This window comes from Lissotriton vulgaris, chromosome 7, assembly GCF_964263255.1.
Source record: "Lissotriton vulgaris chromosome 7, aLisVul1.2, whole genome shotgun sequence".
NCBI classification, from domain to species: domain Eukaryota; kingdom Metazoa; phylum Chordata; class Amphibia; order Caudata; family Salamandridae; genus Lissotriton; species Lissotriton vulgaris.
In genome coordinates, this window is record NC_141695.1 from 1,240,341,299 (window position 1) to 1,240,368,405 (window position 27,107).

The window sequence follows — 27,107 nt, forward strand, 5'->3', positions numbered from 1 at the left end:
ACTTTGCTTTCTGTGAGCATCTGGGACCATATATCACTATAAATGATTCTCAGGTCAAATACACAGACATCTGCAGTGATCACATTAAACAACATAGATTTCATCATGAAAAAGAGTACATTTCAACTGATTAGCTTAACTTGCAGGATATGTGCATTGTTTTATATGCAGTTGCATGCAGGTGAAAAAATCTTCAAAGCAACTACAATATTTTGTTCTTTTAAGCCACCTCTATGACCCTGCCACCAAACTCACTGATCCTGACCTCATGGCACTCAACATTACAGTTCCCACACTTTTTTATGCACTTCAAATAAATGAAGACAGCATCCAAACACACCAAATATATCAATTACACTTCCATGCCGCCTTATTTTACAAGTACTGGCTTAGGTATTTGACCCCCCCTTGGGAATACAGCCATGGACCCCCAGCGGGGCGTGCCTCCCAGTTTGAAGACCTCTGCCTTGGAGTTACCTAAACTACAGTGTTGAATGAATTTGATTAATTCAAGGAATGTAGGCATCTTGATGCTCTAACAAACCCTTCATTTCCCCAAAATGTAATAGTCATTAAATGCTTTTTCTGTCAAAAACAATAGCATTTGTTTTTTCATTTTGCAAGTTTTAATGTCAGCTTCTAACATGTATTATTTTTTCATATCCCAGATACTGATCTCTGGCATCTACTGGCTATGAAGATCTTCTCAAGACTTCTTCAGTTCGTGAAAAGCTGCTAATTTTGGCATTCCCTCCCTCTTATGCCAACAGAGAATCATGCAGAAGAATTCTTGTTGTCTCCTCCATCTCTCCCATGCGGTTGTGGTCAGTTACAGATGAGCAGACTCAAGACCCACTTTACCTGTACCTGCTAAACCAAGAAAGGGAACCAATCATATGCAAGAAAAGAAAGTGAAGGAGTCCAAAGAAAATCTTCAATAAAGAAAACTCTTGTTAGAACAGCGGGCTGCCATTAAGGTGTCCAGTGTACATGGATTGGAGTGAGATTTCAAAACAATACTTCAAGGGAACAACAGGATACTATGTTCATGGCACGTAAAGCACTTGATATCTGTCAAATTTTCAGTCAAGACTCCCAAGATTCAGACCATCTTGTTGCTTCAAGATGGAAGTTGGCTTTTTCATGAGACTGAACCCTACCTCCTGGGACATTGGGCTTCTCTAAGTAAGAAAAAGAGTTTTGGAGAAATCTTTAGGCTAAGAAAGCAAATTCACCTCATGCCTTGGCCATGCCCTTGCCATAAGGAAAACAAAAAACATAACATCCGGTGATAGCATGAATGACGGGGAAGGTGGACCCTTACTGTGAAAGCATGGCCGATAGCCTCAACCACACTGATGTTCCTTGCTGGAGACCTGTAGTCTACAATGTCTTGATTGGTCTGCTTCTTGTACTTATCATCTTCATCACCATCTGTGGCAATGTGGTGGTTTGCCTCGCTGTGCGTTTTGATCGCAAGCTACGGAGCCTGACCAACTGCTTCATTGTCTCATTGGCCATCACTGACCTCCTGCTCGGTGTTTTGGTGCTACCTTTTTCAGCAGTTGACCTGCTGTATGGAGAATGGCCATTTGGCGCCACCTTCTGTAACATCTACACCAGCTTAGATGTCATGCTCTGCACAGCCTCCATCCTCAATCTCTTCATGATTAGCCTGGACCGCTACTACGGGGTCACAGCCCCACTTCGTTACTCTATGTTGGTCACCCCCTGCCGGGTTGCCATAGCAATGCTTGTCATATGGGTAGTGTCACTTATGGTGTCGTTCCTTCCAATTCACATGGGATGGAACACAAAAGACAAAAAAGTTCAGAACCTTCGGGACTCAGATAACAAGAGTGAATGCCAGTTTGAGCTCAATCGGGAATATGTGCTGGTGGATGGCCTGTTGACATTTTATCTACCTTTGGTTATTATGTGTATGATGTACTATAAAATATTCAAAATTGCCCGGGAACAAGCCAAAAGGATAAACCATGCAAACTGTTGCAATGCTTTAAGCCCTTCGCTGCCCACTGTCAGAGAACACAAAGCCACAGTGACGCTAGCAGCAGTCATGGGGGCCTTCATCATCTGCTGGTTCCCTTACTTCACCGTGTTCACCTACCAGGGGGTGAATGACACTCTAGTCGATGAAACAGCCTTCTTTATTGTCCTGTGGTTAGGTTACGCCAACTCAGCCCTGAACCCTATTCTGTATGCAGCCTTGAACAGGGACTTCAGAACTGCATACCAGCGTCTGATGCGCTGCCAGCGGGTAGGACCAACCAGCAGAGAACCCCCTTTGACACCTGTTCCTCATCGCTGTGGGGACAGGGCCCATCAAGAGATGGAGGAGAAGATGGCAGACACACCACTGACAATGGAGATGCGGAATGGGAAGGAGGGCTCCTTCAGCAGCGGAACAACCATAGAGAGGTAACACATCTTTTAACTTTTGACAGTCATTGTTCAAGCAACTGGAAATTGTACTCTACATCCTTATACCCTTTTAAAAGGGCCTATGCTGCATGTTCTTGATTTTGTAAATGTTTTCCTTAAGATTGAATAGTCAGACTAAGGTATGGCAATATCATATGAATATGTATAAATATTACCACTCATAATCTTGCTGAATGCCTTGTGTGTGCCATCCAATACAAATACTCTGCTCTATGGTGACCACATATTTTTACTCCTAAGGATCACCAACTATGTTGGTCGTAGGTCAAAATATGACTGACAAAAATATTATGTCAGAAACATTGTGTACTGCTTACCATCTACAAAAATATGTCTAGAATTTCTATCATTTAATTCAATGAGGTGATATTTTTGTAAAGTGCATTTACGGAATAGTATTTCACTCAGATGATATTTAGATTATGGGCTTCTGATAACACACCACGACCTTTGACCCTGCAGTACTGACACATTTCACCCTTTTGTTACCTTGGGATATTTGTTGAAGGCACATTAATCCGCTGAGCTGACTGAAAGACAACAGGGGTGTGGAGGTCTCCTTATGTCAACAATGTTACTTACATATTTCATAAAACTGTTTTTGTATCTTATATTGTGTCTTTTCCCTCCCCATTGTGAACAATGAAGTCAGCCTGGATGGCATCTCTCACCCTTACCTTATAACATTAGAGTGATTGCAAGGTGACCAAACTGATACCCTTGTCGGAAGGCATTGTCTTTTCACAGATTGTTACTGTTTCCGCTATGATGGAAGTACCTTCCCACTTCTAGCAATTCCATCAGAGTTCCATCTAGTGAAAGCCAGTGTTGTCAGCATCAAAATCTTGTGGAATAGAGTACCAATATCCTTGTTACCACACATTATTTCCAGTATTTTCTGCTAAAAGCTGAATAAAGCAATCATACTGTGGGGCAATGCATTTACTGTTGAAGGCGCTAGAGAGGTTTTGAGCATCCACTCCTAAATGTGAGCTATGGCTGCTGTTTGGAAAGGAATGTTGCCAAGTTTGAACAATTTGGTATGTTTACATTTATACAGCTCACATTCTGCCGATGCTTCCTGCAGTCTGGTGACTTTCCACTGGATTCATTACTGCAGACCCAAGCAGTGGCGTAGCTAGCCATCTGGTCGCCCGTAGCGGTCCCTGATTTTGCCACCTCGCGGCCACAGTGCAGAGCGGGGGTGGTGCTGGCGACTTTACCCCGTTTGCCACAAACGCATTGAGGGGGGTGTGTGCTTGCGATTGCCGCCTGACACGGCAGAAAGAGCGGGGGGAGTCCACCCCCCTCCACACCCCCACCTAGCTACATCACTGATCCCAAGCCTCATTCAGCTTGTGATACTCCAGCTGATGTTGTTTGGTCATATTCTCAGGCAAGATGGAGTGTTTTATTGATTGTGCTGTGGGTGTGTGACTTTAGTGATTAACGGTTATGAATTGAAGGATAAGCCTATTGCTTGAGTGTCTTCTTAGTCAATAAATATGTCCATTATCTGCAGGAGATGAATGTTTGGTTTTTCTTGGTGGCAGGTGCTTTAAGGTGCTTTAAAATCTAACTTCAGGGTGGAGTACCAAGTAAATCCGTGGAGACTGTGGGTTTCACCTGGAAATTATGGCAGCTGGAAGCAGCCACAATGTCCTGGTGTAAAACCTAAATAACTGATTCTCCCAGTAATTCCTCATTCCCACTTGAAATCCTTGTTAACTATGTCTCCTCCCCCAAAGTCCCCATTGTCTGTCATATCTGTAATTCTGGCAGATGATAGGGAGCAGAGATAATGGGACGGGCACTGGGTCATTCATAGTGAGGCTTCACATGGAGCCTCTGGGTCATGTTGAATGTACAATACTACTTCTTTCCAGTGTATTTTGTTAGATGTTAATAAGTGCTATCATAGGGGTAAGTAAGTGCTCTGGTTACGGTGATAGCCAACTATATGCTGTGCTGGGTGTATGCAAGGTGCTTTGTTTAATGTGTCCAGTTAAAAGTTTGTTGTGTTGTTAGCCATGTTTGAAATGTGGGACTTGGTCTACCACTAGGTCTGTTGGATAATGGAACTCCGTGTTTTTGTCGTGCAGACGGTACATATTTTATGTAGCTTGGTGCTGAGATTGCTATCATTGTTATGATGTGTCTTAAGGGAAGACACTTAAATATGGTGCCTACATTCTGTATGGCTTTTGGGTTTATGATGGTTGCTTGAAAGAGAGGTGTACTCAACCAGTGCTATAGAAATTCATAATAGTACGTGTTTGCCCCGGGATCCGAATGTAGCCCTTAGCTCGTAGCGAGGCCCTTAACAGGGAAGGAGTCAAGTTCTTTTAAACTCCTAGATTTACTTCTGTCCTTTCATTTGGCCCCGAAACCTCCTTCAGCCAGGACTGACGTTAAACCTAGGCACTCCAGGTTTGCTGTTCCATGGTAAGCTTGTTGCATGCTTAGAGTATGTGTTCCAGCACACTTAAGCTCATTTGTCAACAGATCAACTGAGGTCTCAGGACTGGAGCAGTGGCGTCACCAAAATTGAGGAGTCCCCCCTGCTAAGTACATAGAGGCCCCCCTCCCCTCCGGGCTCACTCGGGAGCTCTCAGGTCAAGGTACTGTGCTGAGGGGGCTCCCTGGAGCTCAGCCCCCCTCACACTGCAGGGGCTGCGGGGGCCCTTGTTACACCACTGGACTGGAGTTGAGCACTCTTGAAGCCAGATATTATCGGCAATGCTGTTTCGTGCCATCAGTTCCGATGGTAATTTCTGAATCAAGTGTTAGGAGAGCGAGCATTGGTCAGTTTCTTGTGGCAACCTTTGGAAAAGTTCAACCTTGGCAGGCTCTTTTACCAACTTAAGGAAGACGAAGATGAGAGATATGAAATGGAAGGTATGCAGTTCAGATATGTGAGAAAGAATCAACGAAAATTGCATTTGTTTATCTCCTTGGTGCTAGAGGAGGCTTTCCTGCTGCAATCCGAACTCATGCTCCTACCTGATAAGCCCCAATCCAAGTTTCCACTTCATATCTTGTTCTTTGTCTGGTCGGCTCTTTCTTGGAGAGGGAACAAAGGCAAGAGTTTGTGTTGTGAAGTCTGCTGACGTCTGAAATCAGAATGCTGGATACCTCACCTATAACCTGCACGCATAAAGCGGGGTTGCTTTGTGGGTACTGTGCTGGAAACAAAGGGGGGGTTGAAAAATTCCAAAATGCTTTTCTCTGAAGATACAGGTGGTATTTACTAGATATCCTTTCTTTAAACTAGAGATAAGGGATTGTATTGTACGCCATAACATAGGCAAGGCCTAGGGTGACCAACCGTCCGTAAATTATTTCACGGACTGCCCGTCATTTGGGCCTCCTGTCCGTTGTCCGTGAAAGATTCTTTCACGGACGCCTCCGTAATTTCAGCTCCCCCCTGCAAGCAGCCTGCAACTCTCACTGCAGGGGGCAGCTCACGCTCCTGCTGTGATCTGTGCCCTGCAGCAGCCCCTCCCCGACCTGGCACAGACAGCTATCAGGCCCATTATCATTCTGCATGTTGCCCTAATTATCACATACAGAATGATAATGGGCCTCTCTGCCCAGTGACCACATTTCGGGTCCAGTGTTTTTTTTCCCAGTGGGGGTGAGGGGGAATCGAAACGTCCTGATAAAATAATCAAATAAAACCCTTTCAGCATCTCTGAGGTTTTAACTATTACCTGCTGGAAACAACCTATGTGCTTTAATGGGGGCTTCTGAAGAGGTTTGCCATGAGTCCTTGAAAATGGTAGACGTCTATAGTGTGACGGGCATCTCTGTATGGAAAGGGTTACAGTATAATACGCAATGTGTCTTTGGCATGATAAGAATGTCAAGTGTTGGTAAAACAATAACGTGGAAGGGGCCAAGGTCTCTCCAAAAAAAGAACAGGCTGTGTGACAAAGGATCCGTGCAAAGGCACTGTCACAGGGGACTCTGCAAAGTGGGAGAGGTAAGGTGGGTGTCCTTGCAGGTCTTGTCACAAATAACTTGTGCTGTTTTTATGACATCATACGCTTTTAGGGCTACAATGTTAGAAGCATGAAGTAGGTGAGTGAGCACTGTACCTGTTTCAAGGCTCTCTCTGGTAAATACGTTGAACCAAAGAGAAATTAACTGCTTTATTCAGTACATTATAAAGTGTCCCTTAAAGTGTCACAGAGAATGTATTGAAATGTCACACATAAGCAAGCTGCAGAAATGGAAATGTTACCCATAAAGAAACTGAAAACTTGGCAGATATGTGAGTAAAACACTTCAAACAAGCTAAAATATAGGTGATAGCTTTTTGTTAAGTGCTTTTTTAATTGATTGGCGAGTTTCGGCATGTAAGTCTCTTTGGGGGGGATATGTGGATGGTTGCAAGAATGTTTTAATGGTCGAAGATAGACAGATGAACAAGTTTATTGGTGGGTGGATTAATGAATGCAAGAGGAGATGAGGTATATGGGTGAGTACTAGGCATGGGCGGAAAATCCGTTCCGCTCGCGGATTTTGCGGATTTTCGGGAAATCCGCAATCCGCGAGATTTGCGAATCTCCCGCAAAATCCGCAAATCAGCGAGCAGCGGATTTTGCTCGCACTGCTCGCACTGTTCGCGTGAGTTCGCGTGAGTTCGCGCCCCGCGAATAAGTGCAAAATTGCAGAAATACGATTTTAGCAAAACTGAAAGTAACTACTTACCAGGTTCAAAAGTTCAGGCTCATCATTAGTAGCCATTTCCTGTAGTGCTTCCTGAGGGGCCCCTCCAGAGTTCAGTTGCCAGTTGAAACTATTATGTGACCCTGCTCTGAACCTCAGAATAGTTACACATATGCCACAAAGGTCCTGAATTACAGCTAAGGGAGACAAGCAGGAGCCAGGCTGGAAGTTAAAATCCATTAATCAGCTCCTAATTCATTATTGTCAGTTGGGGCAGGGCAGGTGTTGTAACTAATTTTGCAACAATGAAAGCACTTAGCAAGTGCAAAAGATCACTAATCAGGGCGCACTAAGGAAGCAGGTGCCAGCTAAAAAAATATTCTGTGACACATTAATCAGCCCCAAATTAATTCAGGTCACTTGAGGCAGGGAAGGTGTGCTTTGCTTTGCCGAAAATAATGTACACTGGACAACCAGAGGGTGTGGTGATGAAACAGAGGGTGGCATGGGTGGGCCAGAGGGTGGCATGAGTAGTCAGAGAGTGGCAGTGGTGACAGAGAGTGGCAGTGATGAAGAAGAGTGTCCCAAACAGGCTGGACACGTAGAAACAACAAGTTCGCGAAACTTGCGACCCGACAGGTAAGTTCGCAATTTGCGAAAGTGTACAAAACCCTCGCGAACTGGCAGAAACACGGGCGAACACAAAAAAAAAAAATCCACAAATTCGCGGGAATTCGCGGATTTTGCGGATTGCGAATCCGCAAATCCGCAAAATTCGCGACCGCGAGATCCGCAAAATTCGCTCATGCTTAGTGAGTACACAGATGAATGACATGGTGGCTGAGTCAATGGATGAGTGAGTGCATGTATGAAAGAGTGCTACTTGGATAGATTAGTGAATGAATAGTAGAATACATGGATCAAGGAATAACTGTGTGCATGTATTGATTACTAAGAGCATGAACAGATCGATGGATGAATAGATTAATCGATTGTATTGATGGACAAAGCAGTGTGCAAGCAGATGAGAGAATGGATGAGTTAAGCAAGTGCCTGAGCTGAACTCTGCACTTCAGTCACAGTCTGCACAAAATTGAGTTCAGCGTCAGTGAGGCTGGTTCAGGCTCCACTCGGGGGCCTCTCACACATCCTACTGCCCTTCCATTTCTGGTGCTGGGTGTAATTTCGGATATTTATATGTTTTCCTTGTCTTCATTGCTTGATTTTGCTCCTCGTGAAAAAGTGTCACTCATAGTCATCGAATGTCACTCAAAATTACAGTGAAATTATGAAAATGTCACACGTAAGCAATCTGAAACCTTGGAAGCTATGGGAATGTAAGGTTTGAGAAGTCTTCAGCTGTGATCTTTTTCTTTACTTTTTGTTTTTTTGAATATGCAAACGCAGGTATGTTTCACTCGCATACACAACAGATGCAGTGAGTGCAAGGTTCTCTCAACCTAAAACAAACTTATTTTGACTTGTGCTTGTGTTGGTTGTCTATTTCCTTATGCACTATTGCGGAACTTCCTCTGATGTGTATGCAAAACGTACCTTTTGTCCGGAATTTTCGTCTGGAATTCTGACCTTCTGTCCTGAATTTTTGTCCTTAATTTTGACCCTTTGTCCTGAATTTTTGCACTCCCTGTCCTGAATTTGCACCAATGCCAGTTGGTCACCCTAGCAGGGCCAGACTGGCCATAGTGCGCACTGGACGTTTTCCCAGTAGGCATTCAGGTTGGGGGCCAGTTTTAGGCCCGGGGGGGCGGGGGCATTTTTGTTACTGGGGGCCGGCAATATCGGCCCCCTGTAAAAAAAATCGGCACCCCCCTCCTCACTCCAGGGGGGCTGGCCGACCAGTTTGCCAGGGCCGGTTTCGGTTTCCAGTCGGGCCCTGAACATAGGTCCCTCTGTCCTCATGGACCTCGACCCTCCAATACCCCTCCCCCACAGAGCCACCAATGCTCACGTGTGAGCTAAGGGTTGCACTCCTTGGGTTCTGGCAAGCTACTATCCAAAATATGACATTTTGAGACACACTACAGAGTGTTTCTCTTCGGAATTTGTATATTTCAAAACTCCCTGTTTCCAAAAAGACCATATTATTTCTAGTAAACGAGAAATACTATTAAAAAACTCAAAGTGTAGATGTGAATTCATTCATTTTTTAGACCATAGCAGTCCTTCTTCGGGTCTAACATTAGTTTTAGATAATACTTTTTTAGCTTAAAGATTTTGACTCACAAAATTAGAACAAAATCCACTTGGGGCTGCATCATAGCGCTCAAACCTGCTGCCGAGGTATTCAATACTGAAAATGAGGGATTTCAGATCCTACTGTGGGAGTTATATGGGGGAAAAGATCCAAGCCCCCTAAATAGAGACCGAAAACTGAAGGGCACAAGAGTTCGAAAATTCAACAGGCTTCAGGCTGACCCCCAGAGCAACCCATTGGACTTGAGGAAGTTATCTCCTGTATAGGTATCTCAAGTAGGAAAATCGTCTAAACCCAAATGTTGGGCCTCCTTTTTCACAAAACATTCTGTGGGCCTCTCACCCCTGTTCTGACTTGGCTTTTTAACTTGTTTGTACAGTAACACATGACAGTGAAACTTATGCTGGAGGAGATGGTGACATAACTCCTCAAAACAAGGGAAAGGCCACAGCCTTTGCAGCTTGTACTGTGCAAACCTGTTATTAAATACAGACGCGAAGCTCTTCACGGGTATCCTAGCAACCAAATGGGGCCTAATCATGCCAGGCTTAATAGATCCTGACCAATCGTGCTTCATAGAAGGTCAACACTATGTAGACACTACAAAACAAATAACACATATTGTAGACAATAGAAAAAGCAATATTACTGTCATTAGACATTCAGAAAGCAGGCAGGAATGCAGCTTTCCCCCCTCTCCTGTTTTATAGGTTGAGCAAAGATAACAGCACAGAGAATTTGCACCAAAACAGATATAAGGAAGTAAGGACAGGCAACAGGAAAGTCAAAGTTGCAGTGTACATGGGTGGCATCTTGCTTGATTGCAGTCATGGAGCCGTCTAACTCTCTTCAGAGGTTGATGCAGGAATTGGGCAAATCCGGAGAAGTCTCAGTGTACCCAATATTTGAAAAGTCGTTTCATCTCACACCAAAGACTGTGCTGTGGTAAGGCTCATGTCAAAGCAGGTCTGACCCGACAGATGTTTCCGTAGGAGCACCTTATTCTTTAATTGGCTGCCACTTATATTCTGAGAAGTCCATTTGTGATTTGTAATATAGAAATAATTTTGCTTACCGAGGGAGCTATTTACTTAATAAAAAAGCTTTCTTGTCATGAGCACTTTGTCATTTCTTCAGAGAACTTAATCAAGCCTTAACAAAGGCTCTGTCTCTGCTGAAACACGTGTCGGCTATTGCTACAAATGCACAAGTTGTGCTCTCTGTTCATGTTCATAAATTTGAGCTTCTGATTAATCCATCTATGAGTTTCCACCTGCCTTTGCCTCAATCCTTACTTGCTTTTTTATCATATTTTGTTAATACGTGGACATGATTTATTTGTATTTTTGTATTCAAAATATCCATGAAATATTTTTTTTAATCTACATTCCTATAATTCTGTGATGCTCCATATAGGGACTTTGTCTGGAGGTGTGTTCCGCATCTGTTACAAATCTTCATTGAGTGTGGCTTTTACACACTCTGTGGGCACCAAATGGGTAGCAATAGTGAATTCTGTGCAGCACCATTGCCTCTACAAAATTGTGTCACTAGGTTAATTTTGTGCATAGCTATTCTGAGCCTATACATTGTTCGTGGATGTGTGGTTGGTTTATCCAATGGTACCATATGTAGCATCAAAAGGGAATTCAACATGCCCGAATAGGGCAGTTTTCACTACTAACCAAATCAAACTGAATGCATGCCAGGAACTTGACACAATTTTAAAGATGGCTAGGGGACAAGTCTCAGGCATATACAACTTATTTCTAGAAGCAAAAACAGCAAGGAAATTGCCAGGATAAATGCAGTGCAAAAACAACTGGGCCAGACCATCTCCAGAAAAGAAATGGAGTAAATACACACCAGATATTTCAATACAAGTAGTTTGACAGCTAGAGAAGCATCCATACATGATGGTGGAATTGTGGTGCCAAGAGTACGATAGCTTACTTTCATTGTATTGTATTGTGTTGCATTGCAACATTTATATAGTGCTTACTAACCCTACGTTGGGCGCTGAAATGCTTGCCAACATGTATAGTGTAGGAAATTGTGTTACTAGTTGAGGGTGGTGAAACCCTGCTCCAGCAGCAACCATAATTCCTCTCAAGGTGAAACACAAGCAAACCCCAAATGTGTAATGCATTTGTGCAGCACTTCAAACAGTAATAAAGTAAAGACACAACACAAGAAAAATCCCAGGCCAATCTTGAAAAATAAAATAACATTTAATGAATTATTTGAGACCAATACAACAAATATGCGATTTCAAAGATTTAAGTAAAAATAGTGCCTAGTGCAAAGTAGCAACTGTGCTTATCTGGTCGCACCAAAACGTGACAAAGTCAAAGGTTCAGCTGAATGCGAAGGAGCGCAGGCCAGATACAGGGACTAAGTTAGGCCCTCTGAACATACTACCTTAAATCCTGGTTTGTGTAACGTTGCAAGATCCCGCTTAGAGGATGCATTGCACATCAGCGGTTCAGAGGAAGATGCAGCGATGCAGAGTCCTGTGTTATCAACGAGGGGATTGAGAATGCGAAGGCCTGCATTGATGAGGCTGACAAAGCACCTTCAGGCCCACTTCAAAGACCCTGGCAATTTCCTGAGACCAGTGACTGGGGAAGCACTGCCTGGCCCGGGAAGGCTGGAAACGCTTGCTTGCTGTTTTTGCTACTGAGAGTTGATTTGCAGCACTACAGCAAAACCAGCCCCCAATAACAAAACTGGCCCCCACCAGTGCAAAACCGTCCCCTCCCATCCAGCCTCCAGGGGAACGCCCAATGCCCACCACAGCCAGTCTGGCCCTGGTTCAAGATGGTTGGAGCCTTTTCTGTCCCTGTGGTTCTGATCAGGAGTCCATACAACTAGCCCTTGGAGCCACTCTGGTGCTCCTGGGTTCAAGATGCAGGTGCAATCATTTCACTCAGGCAGGGCAACAGGGCAACAGAGTATCAATCATACTTGCAGTTAGCACAGCAGTCTTTCTAAGTCTTTAACAGGTCCAGAGATGTACTGAAGAGTTGGGTCTGAAGGTTTATTAGTTTTACCACTTGCCCACTTTCAAGTAGGGGTTCTGAAGATTTTCACCCCACCAAAGGTGCTTGAAATTACTTGCCTCCCTGCCACAGCCCCAGATTGTCTGGAGGGATAACAAACTAATGCCAAAGCATTAGTGAGTGTGCTCAGGCAGAGCCTTTGTGATATGCAAGTGTGGGAGGTGACAGCTCCGTCCCCTCATCAAGTCAGAGATGGCCCATCCTACCAACACCTGTTCCCCCTTGGTTTTACTGTCTGGGAGCAAAACACAAAGACTAGCTGCCAGCTACATCTCGTCATGTGACCCAGGATACAGGCTGCAAGTACCAAATGGTTGGCAAAAGAAAAGGCCAACTTTCTAAAAGTGGCATTTTCTCAATTGAGACTTAAAATCCGATTTTTTTACCATTAAAGAGGGTGTTACATTACAATTCTTTAGACACTAAATTTGTTATTCCTACCTGCTCCCAATTGAAAGTTATCACTTATCAAATGCAATACGTTAACCCAATTTTATCATATGGGTAAGGCAGGCTGTGTAGTATTGAAAAATGAATTTAAGACTTTTTCACTAAAGAGACATGTAACATTTCAAAGTGCCAGTCCAACTTTTTAAATACACTACACAATGCCGTATGGACTACTCAGGGCCTACTCTAGGATTGACTTATGTGTATTAAAAAGGTACATTTAGGTATGGCAAAATTTTGCCAGGTCAAAATGGCAGTTTAAAACTGCACGCACAGGCTGCAATGCCATGCTTGAGGCGTGTTTAAATGGCTACTTAAGTGGATTGCAGAATCAGTGCTACAGGACCACTAGTACAATATCAAAAAGAACAGTGGTTCTTATTTGAATAATAAATGTATATATGATGCATAAATAGGCAGAATGAAACTGTTGTAGGATGTAGAAAGAGAAGGTAATACAAAATAGCCAAACGCTGATTGTGGCAAAACGAGAAATAACCTGTATTTGTCAGTGCAATGCATATGGTGCATAATGCCCCTCGTGAAACGGAACAAAGAAAAAACAGGAAGAACAATACAATTATATATACAATTAAAAAGAAAAGAATGACAGGTTTCCAAAATGTCCTTCAATCAAAGAGGTCAGATAATTGGTTTGTTTTGCAAAATGTCTACAACGATTCAACCCCCTTGGCAATGCAGGGTCGCATCAGGACCATTTGATATAGGGGCACCTGATGGAAAAATGGAGAAGAACATGGAGGGTGCACACCAACCAACGCTCTAAATAAAGGGAAGTTGGGGGTTGAGAATTTGCATCCCCTAGCATGATTTTCGGACACTGCAATGCCTCCCAGCGAGATTTCTCAATGCGGGTAGTCAAGGCAGGTTGCAGCTGTTTGCGTTGAGAAAGCTGCTGCTCAAGTAGAAAAACCATTCGAGCTGCAGATAGAAGCAGTGCCCTCTGGTGCACTGCATGGTGTCATTTGCGCTGATATTACAGTGCTGAAAAAACTCCTGGTGCTAAAAATTGGCATGAGCAGCACAACATGCAGAATTCCGCTGGCCCGCCGAGCTTCATGGAAACTCATTGAGTTCCACCAACCCATAGTCTAAACTGAGATTTTGTGTATACTTGTGGTGCTGAGCTGACATTGTTGGGGGGAGAGAGTGGTGGAGAGATCTGTTGGGATGAGCATTTTATTAACATTCTATATCAGAGTGTCTTAGTAAGGTGTAAAGTAGCAGTCAGACTGTATAGGTATTTGGGACCTGCAGTGGTGGAATATATTGAAGTTCTCCAGATTGTTCAGCAATGTTTGACAGATTCCTTCAGTTATTCCATGCCTGTTCATCTAGTGATGTCTGTTTTTTTGGATTCACAGTGCTAGTGATGGACCACCCTCATTGCAGAAATATCTTATGCGAATTTCAAAGGTTTAATTTATGAATGGCTGCTGATCTCTGCGTATCATGGTTTTTGTGTTACTGTGAGCCATAACCTTAATATATGCAAGCACATAACTATATATATGCCTTGGAAAACCGTAGGTCAGCCATTCCTAGCTTACCTACATATCACAAACAGTTTGTGTGTTGAGGTGCTTGCAATTCATGGGTATGAAGCTGATGATTGCGCTTGAGGGTGCAGTTTTTTTCTGAGCTCTGTTGACAGGCTGTGGGTGGTTCAGTTAGCTGGTAGCTGACAGTCCTCACTGTTCCTTATTCCAGCTTAAAAGCTATTTTAAGGAGACAGGCCACATTCATCTCAAGGAAAGTTTACTCAGCAACCGTACACTCAATCACTTATGCCATCCCAATTATAAAATCATACAGTGAAATAAAAAAGCAACAGTATTTAAAGTCAGCATTAAGGAGACCAGGCACTGCTTTCTTAGAGTGCAAATGATGATTCTTCCAATTAATTAATTTTGATTAGAGTGGGCAGGAACATCAGGGAGCAGGCCCTGCAGATTCTGCGAGTACAGAAGAGAGTCCATGATTCACCTACTATGTTGTTGTCCGGAATTTTTAACTGTTTGCAGCACTTTACTTTAACCTATGTTTAGGTGAAATGGAGTCTCCTTCTCTAACGATGCACTGGAATTTTGTGTGACTACCATTGTTTCCATTGTACTTAGCACACTTTGGGAAATGTGTTAATTCGATCTTTACTGCCCTCAGGCAGTGAAGCATTGGTAAGCGTTGGTTGCTGACACTTTTGCTGAATCAGTATTTTAAAATCATATTTATTTATTTTGTAATGGATTAGTATTTTATAGTCTTGCTCTAATTTCACGCTTTAGCGATTCATTGCAATTAATTGTATCAATTTTAATCAATTGACACAAATAAACTGATTGATTTATCCATGGTGCAGTTATCTAGGAAATAGCCATGTTTTCAACTGTCTTCAGATGTGTATATGCTCCTGGGGGCTTCTAATATCGGCTGGTAGTGAGCTCCAGAGCTTGGTGGCTTGAACTGAGAAAGAAGTGCCTCCTATGGATTTGTTAGAACTGGGGGTCTCTAGTTGGCAGAGGTAGGCACCACTGTCCAAATAGGGACCCTTGCTTCTGGTCAGGATAAGGAGGAAACACTCTTTAGATAACCTCTGCTCACACCCTTGGTAGCTTGGCACAAGCAGTCAAGGCTTATCAAAAGGCAATGTGTAAAGTATTTTTACCAACACTCACACTAACACAGTGAAAACCCCACAAACTGACTCCACAACAGTTTAGAAAAATAAAGGTATTTAATCTAAACTACACAAGACCAAAGCGACAAAAATCCAACATACACAGTTCAAGAATATGGTTGCAAAAAGAGTCCTTAAGGTTGCGATAAAATAATCCACAGTTGCGTGAAAAGTTCACAGTTGCGTCACGTTTTGTCACCAGTACCTTTCAAATGCAACAAAGTTCCAAAGCAGAAGCTGGTGCGGTAGAAAACACGTGATGCGTTGCTCCTGAGACCATGGGGAGGCGTTGGCGACAGCCCCGCTGCAGCAGCGGGCGTGTTGCGACGAATCCGGTCTGTAGGGGTCGAAAGGCGAGGACTTGTATGGATTCCGGTACGTCGGTTCCATAGGAAGTTTGTTCTCACAAAGGCACGATGCGATGATCTGTAGGGGCTGCGACGATCTCCGGGGCGACGATGTGCGATCCAGTGGCGATCTTCCTCTCCAGCTTCTCGATGCATTGGCTCTGCGACGATGTTCGCAGCGATGTGATGCGGTCCGCAAGCAAGCGGTGCGGCGCTCTCACCCAGTGATGACAGACTCTGCGACGATGCTCGCAGCGATGGTAATCTTCCCGCAAACGAAGGATGCGACGTCTCCGGCAGTGGCAACAGGCGCTGCGATGATCTCGGCCTTCGTAGCAGTGGGAATTTCCTCGCACTGTCAGGGATGCGCTCCGCAAGCGAGCGATGTGATGCAATAACTTTTCTGTAGCAAAGTCTCTCAAATCTTGGTTTCCAGCTTCCCAGCACAGGTACAACTTCCAGAGGCACCACAACTGGCCCAACCACTCTAGGAAGGACAGAGCTCTCTCAGCAGAGCTCAGGGAAGCTGGGGGTGAGGTCCTTTTGTTTCTGGGACTTCAAAACAGGGAGCCAGTTCACAACAGGCCCTTGGAGATTCCTTCAAGTAAGGGGACAAAGCAACAACAAAGTCCTTCCCCTCTCCTAGGCAGCAAAGCAACTGCAGGTCAGTCCAGCATCACACAGCAGGGCAGTCCTTCTTCTTCAGTCTTCCAGCTTTGTCCTTGGCAGAGGTTCCTTCTTGTTTCCAGGATGATCTAATTTTCTGTAGTCAGGGGTCCTGTACTTATACCCCTAAAAGTCTTTGATCCCTTTGTGCAGGAGGGCTCTGAATCCCGGTCTGAACCAGTTCTGGGTGTTCCTTGAGCACTTTGTTTTCCTGCCCTCTCCTTTCCTTTCAGAGAGAGGGGCAGGGTCGTCAGCCGCCCAGCAGGAGGTGGAGCCAGCATTGTGGAAGGCAGGCACAGCCCTATTCAGGCCCAGGTGCTACCCCCTCCCACCACTCTAGATGCAGATGGAGCTATTCAGCCCAGGGATGGCCCACTCAGACTCTGGAAGCCACCAAGCCCCTGTCACTCACAAACCAGACAGTCAATTCACAAACAGACCAAGGCACACAGAAAGGTCAGACAAGAGGACAGCAACGTTCTAAAAGTGCTGTTCTCAAACACATGATTTAAAAATAACCTTTCCTAAAAGATGTGTAATTAAATTCTGAGTTCAGGCATACCAGACCTTTATGTCCTATCTTGCTCCTATGGGAAGATATGCTGGTAGCCACTGTAGCCAGCATTCCCCATGATAGCCTACGGGGCAAGATAGCCCTACAATAGTGAAAAACGGAAATGACTGTAATTCACTACCAGAGCATGTCACCTGCACAAGTACATGTTCTACCTTTCACATGCACTGCACCCTGCCCAAGGGGGTACCTTCGGCCTTCCATAGGGGTGCCCAATGTGTACAGAAAGGGAAGGGTTAGGCCTGGTCAGTGAGGACACTGACCAGGAGGACATGGCAGTTCACAGACTGCACACAGCCACTGTGGTGGCAGGCCTGAGACACCATTTTAGCGCGACTCATGGGGGTGGCACAATCATGGATAACCAATCATCATAACAATTTACGCAGGGAGCACTTGCACTTTGACACTGAACAGCAGTGGCAAACTGCCCAAAGCATCTAAACCAGCAAAAAAGAAATCCAGCACAGCATCAAAAATACAGAAGGTAGAGGCAAAAAGATAGGGGGAAACCACGCCAAAGATGCCAGGTCTAACAGGATTTATTATGGTAAGGTGATACAATAAGTGGTACATGTCTAGAGCGAAGTATTCTGTTTGGTTTGTATTGCTTGAGTTTTGTATGTGTTTATAGTGGTCTTTTTCTTTGGAAGTCTCTGTGGACAATGCAGAGCGTCTTGAACATTTCTCCTCTAGCTATAGGGAGCCAGTGGAGCGGTTGAAGGACTGGTGCCATGCATTTTCTTGGGTGAAGGTGGAGAAGCCCTACAGCAGCATTTTGGATGAGTTGCATTTTGCATATGATGGATGCTGGTGCACCAAGGTTTAGGATGTTGGCATAGTCAAGCTTGAAGATTACAAGTGAGAGGTTGGCTTGCAGTTTATGCCGATGTATAAGGTATGGGAAGATCGGATGTAGTGTTTTCATTGTGTTGAATACACTCTTTGTGACATTGTTATCATGCAGTCTCAGGGGTAGGTCTGAATCCATAGTTATCCCTTTGTTTATAACTTCTCTTGTTGTTATTGGAGGGACTTGAAATTCCTTATAGTGGATGGTGGTACTATTGTCATTGTCCACATGTCATAATCTCTGTCTTTCTGGCATTGAGCTTCATATGGTTATTAATGTGTTTATTGCATGAAGTTAGTCATCAAGTTGTGAATTGTGGATGACTTTAGGGATATCCAGTCTTAAAATGCAGAGTTGTAATTGGTGAGGTTGTATAATTTAATCAGATTAGGTAAGGGGCTAGGAAGATGTTGAATAATAGAGGGGGTAAGATGGACCTCAGAGGACTGTCAGTATGTTGTGTTTGAGGAGCTAGTATCAAAAGTTGACTACACTTTGTCTGTCTGTGAGATAAGAAGAAATTAATTTTGGAGCATTTTCACAGATTCCGAAATTGGGGTCACTTTGCAGTATTGTGTACTGGTGGACAGTGTGAAATGCAGTGGATAAATCCATAAACAATGAGTCAGCTACTCTGTTTTTGCCCACTATGGGTTTTAGATCATCCCAGATGGATATATTGGCTGACTCTGCCTCTGCATGAGTTTTATCAATGTGAGGGAAGATGAATAGCTGTCCTATCTGTTCCCCAGAACTAGGTAGATTTTATCAAAAGTGGATAGGGCACTTGTGACCACTTATACCAAGAGATATATTGAAAAACCCTCATAAACGTTGTGTATTTCGAGAAGCGGTATATCTTGTTCTCCGCCCCACACAGACGTTATGGCAACAGTCATTGGGTTTTGCAATTAGTGTCTTGCCAGCCTCACCCGAGGCAATCTCTGGTTTTATCGTGGCAGTATCCAGAGATAGTTCGAGTAACCCCACTGAAAGTGAAAATAAAATAGTTTCCAGGCGATTAACTACTATTTATTCATATCGCTGGACCACTAATTTAAAAGGTTATATAGGTATGCTCTGGGGATAGTTAGGAATCCTTAGCATATATCATTAGAACAAAAAAACGTCAACATGTTTCTGCTCTCTTAGCCCGTGGGTCTAAGAGCATTCGTCAGGACATATAAACAAACAGACACGGACGTCCAGGAGGCAGAGCCAGCACAAGACGCGGAACACGCTTCCAACGCGGCCTGGGACGAATGTCCGTACCTCCTGAGGGAACCTTTTAGAAACTATCTTCAGGTTCACTCCATGTACACCCAACCTAGAGGTGACTCTTATGAACCTTAATGGGTAAGACTATTATGCTGAATTGACCCATCTACGTCACAAATAGTGAAAGTAGCTTTACACTGTGTCTGTTTGTTTTTCCAAGAATGGTCCATTTGATATGGACTCGTAGGTTGCTAGGTTGGATGTGCTGAGGTATTTTATTTTCAGGAGAGCTCTAAAGTAAGAGGCTTTCAGCTCAGGTGGGAATGGATCTAGTTCCAGGGACTCATTGTGTAGGCATCTGGCTTCCTCCCCTGCACAAGTTGAGCAAAGAATATATTTACAGATTGTTAGTGATGTTGGGTCTGAAATTGATCCTGATGGCCTGGCTGCAATGGCAAAATCTAGGATTTTTTTTGCAGCAGTCAGTTGAAAGTATGCATTAATGGATGGTTATTTTAGTCTCTTTCTATGGTGGTTGGTCATGTTTTTTTAGTCTTTTGTTCCGGTTCTCCTTAAGATAATTTTCTATCTTTTTAATGTTTGAGAACAATTCATTTGAAATGTTGTCATAGAAGTCTTGTGGTGTTTCGGAGTATAGGCACTCTGGATGTGGAATTTTGTTAGAATTTTATAGCGTTCTATAGAAGTGCAGTGTATTTTAGTTATGCTCATTGAGTAGTGGTGTCTTTTTTTTTGGTTCTAATGGCTCTTTTGTAGGTTTGGTTATAGTGTTGAAGCATTCTTTTGTCTGTTTCATCTATTGAGTTTCTTGGATTATAGTATGTTGAGTTGTGTTTTAATTAATTTGATATTGTCATTAACCCATGTGTGGTTCTTTTGTGGTAAACCCTGGATGTGCTTTGTGTCAGTATCTGTTTGTCTAGTGCAGTGCAGTGGAGTTGTAGATTGAAGTTTTCAAGGCTGGTTATGATAGCTGTGGTTAAAGTATTCTCTTAAAACCCTAGGTCTCATAGAATTTATAGGTTTGGGTGGTCCAGATGGATGTTAGTTACTGTATTAAGTATGACATCTTTATAGTAGTCATGGCTGCTTGTTGGTCTATATACTACGGGTAAGGAATAAGTTATATTTGGAGTGGGGTGGCATATTATCATCAAGTATTCATAGCCGTCCATGGTGAAGTTTTCAATTATTGTTATTTGTGGTATTTGTTATCGATGTAGCGAGGCCACATCCAATTTGGTTGATAAGATTTTTGTATATGATATAAAAGTCAGGAGGGTTGGCTTTGTAGCATTTGGATTCAGAATTTCCACTAAGCCATGATTCTGTAATGAAGGTGAGGTCCGATGTCATTTCTGAGAGTAGGTCAAAGAAGTTGAAGTGATTTTTGTTCATGGATCTTGCGTTGAAGAGTATGTGTTTATTTGCAGATTTTGGTGGAGGTGGAAGGAAGGGTGTTTTGTTAGAGAAATTATGATTTTGAGATATGTTTGCATGTGGGGGTCTTTTTTGTGGTGATAATGATGTAACTGCTATGTTGTCTTATGATTTGTGTAGAGTGTGGGGAGTTGTGTCAGGAAGGTACCGTTAGGGAACCATGTGATCATATGTTTTTGCCTTCGTATGATTTTTAATTTACTTCTGGCAAGTTGGAGTGTGTTTGCAGGATATATTGGGATTATTGAATTGTTGCATTATTTGTGATAGGTTGTGTGGTGTCTTGGTTGTTTTTGTTTTGAAAAAGTTAGATGCTTGAAGTGGAGATTTATTAGTAGTTAACATCACTCAGTATTTGTATATGAGGAGTGTGTATTTAGTACAGGTAGAATATTAGGGAATATTAATTGATAAAAATTTGTGGTGGCTTACCTGAAATTCTTATGGTGGAGATGCAGGGTTTCTGGCCCTAGGCCCTTTCCAAATTTGTAACACCCTAAACCTCTCATCCTTTATGTGGACTTCCTGAGCTCTACTGTTTAATTGCCCTAGTGATCAAGTGACCTTGGGCAAAGAGGAAACCTGGCTCTAACCCTAACCAATCAGAACCCTGGACTTACGCCTTGGGTCCAATGGGAGCACCAGCCCTAGATATAAATCACAGCCTTAGCCCTGTCATCCAACCAGAACCCAAGCCCTTAGTCTTAGGTCCAATAGAAACCCTAGCCCTAAGGGCAAATCAGATCCCCAGCCTTATCAACCAACTCGAACACAAGCCCTAAGACCAAGGTCCAATGGAATCTTAGCTAAGAAAGCCAATCAGAACCCTAGGTACGTCAACTTATCAGAACCCAAGTCCTAAGCCTTAGGTCATATAGGAGCCCTAGCCACTGGGCCAATCAATAAGCATGTGTAAAATCCAATAAAAACCTATTCTAAGAACATGTGACCATAAACATAAGGAAATGTGCAAAGTGTGCGGGAGGTCTAGGTACTCTGGGCTCAGGCCCAATCACTTGGCTCGAAACTGGTGTGTAGAGGTGGGAAAGGAGTGGCTGTTAAGCTCACAATCTCCTTGGCTGTACACTGGCCCAATAAACACTTGGCAGTTCCTGTTCCTTGTAGGTAACACCAATTGTAAATCCACTAAATAATGTTTTTCACACCTTCTCTTACCACCCCAAAATGAGTATTAAATACACTCCAAACCATATTTAAATCACAAAAAACAGACAAAGCAGTCTCTATGCACTCAGTTTAGGGTCTGGGTTTTGTTTTTTGCCTTTTTGATTTGACTGCGGTGGGGGGTAGGCCTGGCTTTTAGTAACTTGGTTTTGTTTAGGTAATACAAGGAAAGAAATGTTCACAGTCACATATATACCACATAAAAACATCAGATTTTGAGTGAAATTGAACAGCAGAACATGCCTGCTCTTACCACCTTACCTTTTGCCTTTGTTCTTTATGCTGCTCAGGGCTTACAGAAGCTTGGGGCTCAAAATGGAGATGGGTAGTTTAGGGTTCACATCCCACACGTAAGGGCTGTGCAAGGGGTGAAGGAAGAAGCATGACCTGCTCATGTGACCCTGAGCCCAGGCCCAATCACTTATCCTGAAACTGGTGTGCAGAATTGATCATGTCAAATCACAGCTGTGCCTGAGCACTCCAGGACCATCCCACCCTGCACACCAACTGTCCACTGCTAGAAGGCACATCATACCAAAGGGAATTGAAGATGGGCATGTCTGGTGTATGCATATAACGGGTCTGGTTCAGTTTACAAGGTCCACCATGAAGGTGTAAGGCATTTTCTATTACAGACGTCCTGATATAATGCACAATACATGAGTAGCACCACAGGTGGAGAAGATAGTGTTGCTGAGAACCATGATACAAGGCGAAATATGTGGAGAGCATCCTTGTCCAATTAAGATTCCAGCCTCAACAAAGCTAGTAGAGGTTGCCAAGGGCATGCACTGATGCCCAAGTAGCTACCATGTAAATCTCAGCAATGGTAACATTGTTGTGGAGAGTCAGTAATAGTGTTCTATGCTGTAGCTCATGTAGAAGTCTTCAATCCCCATCAAGTGGAGAAAAGAGTGTGTTGTGAGCAATGACAGCAATGCTATGATGGTTTTCTCTCACAATACACCTCATCCTTATACTAGTGTGTCACCACTTGAATTGTTGAGAAGATGGGAAGCTGCCACACGTTTGTCTCCAGGGCAGATGATGGAATGGGTTAAGGAAAACATTCTGTTTCTGCAGAGAAAGATGAAAAGTAGAAGCATCTCAAAGAAAACAGAAAGAGTATTATGATGAAAGAAAAAGGGTTAAGTAGTTTGAAATTGATGTTGGAGATTTAGTATGTGTCTTAAAGCCAATTCGTGTAGAGAAAGGTGAATTGAAATATGGCCCTCCTGTTAAAATGGTAAAAGTGATGAGAAGTGGTGTTAAAGTGAATGGAGGTTAGTGATGGAACAGTGAACGTGTGCTAAAAGTCAGAAGTGGGAGGCATGATGGAGAAAGTGAATATGTTGACACGGATAGAAGTCCTAACTTAGAAAAAGACCAAGTTGAAATCAAAAACTTAAATTGCAATGCTTTTGGATGACAAAAGAAAATGCAAGTAGAATGTTTGATGTGGGCCTTTCAGCTCTGAAGGAAATGTTCTCTAGTTCCCAGAAATTAATTTGCTTCTTAGGAAGGCACTTCAACACAGTACCTGGAATGAGGTTCTATTGTATCTTTATGTGAGCATTTGGTTTTACCAAAACAAAAGTAGCGTTGCCCATGGAAACAGTCAGAGGCATGCTCAGGTCTGCCTCACAGGACTACATTGCTGCTGTTATTTTTGCCATACTTCGATTTGAGCCAAATGTCCACATAAGAAACTTATTTTTGTAGACAATATTTTTGACACAACATTCATGTCAGTTGATATAGCTGGAATGTAAAGGTTTGTATTGAGATAGTTGTGGTGTGGCTTCGGTTCTGCCAGCAGCTTGTTGTGATTTCTAATGAACTCTTCTGCTTGTACGTCATCTCCTGTGCCTTTGGATTTGGAAATCCCAGGACGAGTGTACAGGCTGCGGGCACTAACCCCTGTGTAGTCATAAAATGTACAATTACATGTGCACAATTTACAAATATAGTGCAAAATAAAGATTTGCATTTCTCGTAATTACACGGAGTTTCATGTAATTTTGCTGAAATTTCATGAATTTCACAAACCCCTAAGGTGAATGTGTCACAACTCACATGGGGTTTTACTTGATTATTGCCTCCAGAGGCCATTTTGTGGTAATTGTGACATACAGCTCTTAGAAGAAGCTCTTTTTTGCAAGAAGTTAAGGGATGATGCTTTCCTACAACTCTTGTGCCAAGCTGATGTACCATATCATCTATCTGGCACACATGTGACACACTTAGGGTGACCAGACGTCCGGGAGTTCCCTGGACGGTCCCGGTTTTTGGAGAAGTGTCCCGGTGTCCCGACACTATCCCTTGAATAAGAAAATGTCCCAGTTTTTGTGTAGTGCCTGGGTGTAGCAGAGAAATGTCCCGTTTTTTTTGTTCAGTGCCTGGGTTGAGCATACCATTGGAGCCCTTATTGTTGCAGAAGGATAAGTGTAGCACAAAGGGAGCTCCATTAAAGAGACACGTATTCTCTTTGGATTTCCCTTCTCTTTCTACAAAGACTAGCCACCAGTGTGACCCTGCTCTGCCCTTTAAAGGGAGCAAACCTTGAATATGTGTGCACACGCGTGATATACATATATTTACAAGGGTACGCAAAAATTGGGGCAGGCAAGATATAGGAAGTAAGACTAAAGGCTGTAGTCCTACTTTTATTTCTAGCCTGTCCCGGTTTTGGTCCTCAAAATCTGGTCACCCTAGTCACACCTTCTACTGTACATTGATTATTCAAAGCTCTCAAGAGATGTGAAGACACAGTGATCTGTCCAAGATTCCCTGGTTACATCTTCGTGTGGCGGATCCTTCGTCACACCCAACAGGACATGTTCCCTTGTTAAAACTGCACATTAATGTTGCAGAGGCATGGCTATCGAGAACCATTCCTGTTTTAGAGCTCACATGGAAAATCCTCTGTCACAGCTTTCAATCTCTTTACCTTGTTTACAGTATAAGAGTACGTTCCTTTGTGACAATCTGTGCTTAATTTAAGACACTGGTTGCAGGTGGGGGCCATCAGCACTCATTTATGAAGACCAAGACTTATTTTTCAGGATTAGATATTTTGACACAGAACAAGAGAGATAGGCTGTAAAGGGGCAAAGAAGGAGGAAGAGAAAAACTGAAAAGCACTGTCGAAGGGACACTGTCAATGAGAGACAGCCGGGCTGATGAATGAATAAATAAATAACATAACATAACATAACATAACATGTGTATTTGTAAAGCGCACGTTCACCCAGCGGTTTCTTGGCGCTGAATAACAGATGTTTATTGTTACCCAACTCAATGGTACTCATTTTATCGACCTCAGATGGATGAAAGGCTGAGTGGACCCGCCGGGATTTGAACCTGTGACCATGAGGTCGAACACAGGCCCCTGCAGTGGACGCATTAGTCCACTGAGCCACCAGACCCGGCTAAAAAAAAAAAATAATAAATATAAAGAGAGCGATAAAGGACCAGGGAGTATAGGTGGCAGATGACAGAGGCATGAAGTGGAATAATTCCTAGATAGTCTTATTATTCAGCAAACCAGAATTTGATGCCGGACGGGTTTCTGAGAAAACTTTGAACCCCAGAACTTCTTTTTACATATTAAGCACCAGTCATAATTACCTTGAAAGTCTTTCTTACAAATATCTCTGGACATTCTTTCATCACAGATAGCTGTGCACACTCTTTGCTGTATTTGTAAGGCAATACCATTGATGGTTCTTTCAAAAATATCCACTATGCCTTTGACATGGTTGTCACAAACCATTCTTTTTAAACAACTGTTTGGGATATTCCTTTGCTGCAAGTACAGGGCGGAAAAATGTTTCTTTCTGATGGAAGTGTCTGGGCATTTTTTTTACACTCTTGTGAATCTACTATGTTTACATCTATTACTGGGTGACTCTTTTTCCAAAACAGCAGAGGGCATTCCCTTCTCAACCCTTACAGCAACTGTCAGGCCTGCCTTTGCCAGACCTACTGTGAGACCTTTCCTATTCCTATTCTTTTGTGGTGCATGGATTTGTTAACCTTCCATTGTGGCATGACCGTGAGTACTTTTGCCAACAATACAATGCAGCATTCGTTTCCTAACACTGAGTGTGCCTTTCCCAACACTGGCATGGGGCATACTTTTTTCAACACTACTAGGAGCTTGCCTCTGACAACTCATCACTCGAGAGCTCATCACACTTCATTGGTTCTGCAAGGGCGGGATTGTAGATCTCTATCTTATCACTCTAGATCTAAACCCCGTTCTGGTCAACTGAACCTTTATTGCCTGTCTTTGAGGAAAGAAAGTGCATCCAATACCAGGTTAACTCAATCAATAATGGACTCGGCTCGGAAAAACCACAAACTACTTCTAGCTTTTAAAGATTTATTATAGAGTTAAGGTTAACTGCAAATACAGGCATCTCAAAATGAGATTCAAAAGATGTACGGGCACCACTACATACATGTGCTCTCGAAAAGCCCTTAAGCGAGCAAAGAACACTACTAAGACTAATTCCAAAATTAAAAGGGCTGCAAGCATCGACACATATTGTGATCTCTCCGTCATTTACAGGAGGGGGGAAGGTTTCAGGTTAGGCTGTCCCTACCCTGCTCTAGATGGTATCCCTACTTAACAGATTCCCAACCTACCAAAGGTGTCAGCTGTGAATGCCTCCCTAAGGAGATCACCCACACTTAGTCTCTAGATGAAAACCTATGATCGCCAGTCATGACCCCTCTCTGCCTACCCATCCGCTCTCTAAAGGGTCCTCAGGCATCTGCTCTAACTCCACCCCGGGGTGCTGACCCTAATACAAATCACAACAACATTTGAGACGCCCCTTGTGAGACGCCCCTCACGTGGTGTCTCTTCTGGCTTTTTCCATGATGTTCTTCTCTTGGGCCTCGTGCGTTAGCGTTGACCTTGCTTCTCAGACTCTTCTCCGGCCCGCCGATACCCCCTAAAACATTCCTGAACCCTCCTCCGTGTCTGCACCAATCTATAAACAAAACTCTATTCATCCAATTATTAATTGGATCCCCCTCACAGTTGCAGACAGACATCCATAGCTGAATCTTCATTCTCATAGACTTCTAACAGAAGCTTGCAACATTTTCCCCTGACACAGTTCGGCCTGTACCAGTACGTGCAAATCAAAAATCCTTTCATCATTACAGGCCTACAACCCTTTCGCAAGTTAACTAAAATAACATGTTAGCTTCTTTCTCTTAGCATAA

At 43.3% G+C, this 27,107-nt stretch overlaps 1 protein-coding gene across 1 annotated transcript in view; it reads left to right on the forward strand.

Annotated features, from left to right (window-relative positions):
- The first annotated feature begins 678 nt into the window (after positions 1–678).
- The window catches only part of HRH2 (histamine receptor H2), a 429,862-nt gene continuing 403,433 nt past the window's right edge, over positions 679–27,107 (forward strand). The window contains exon 1 of the mRNA XM_086931740.1: positions 679–2,439. Coding sequence (XP_086787866.1) covers positions 1,301–2,439 — 1,139 coding nt within the window. The 5' untranslated portion in view covers positions 679–1,300. The remainder of the gene's footprint in view (positions 2,440–27,107) is intronic.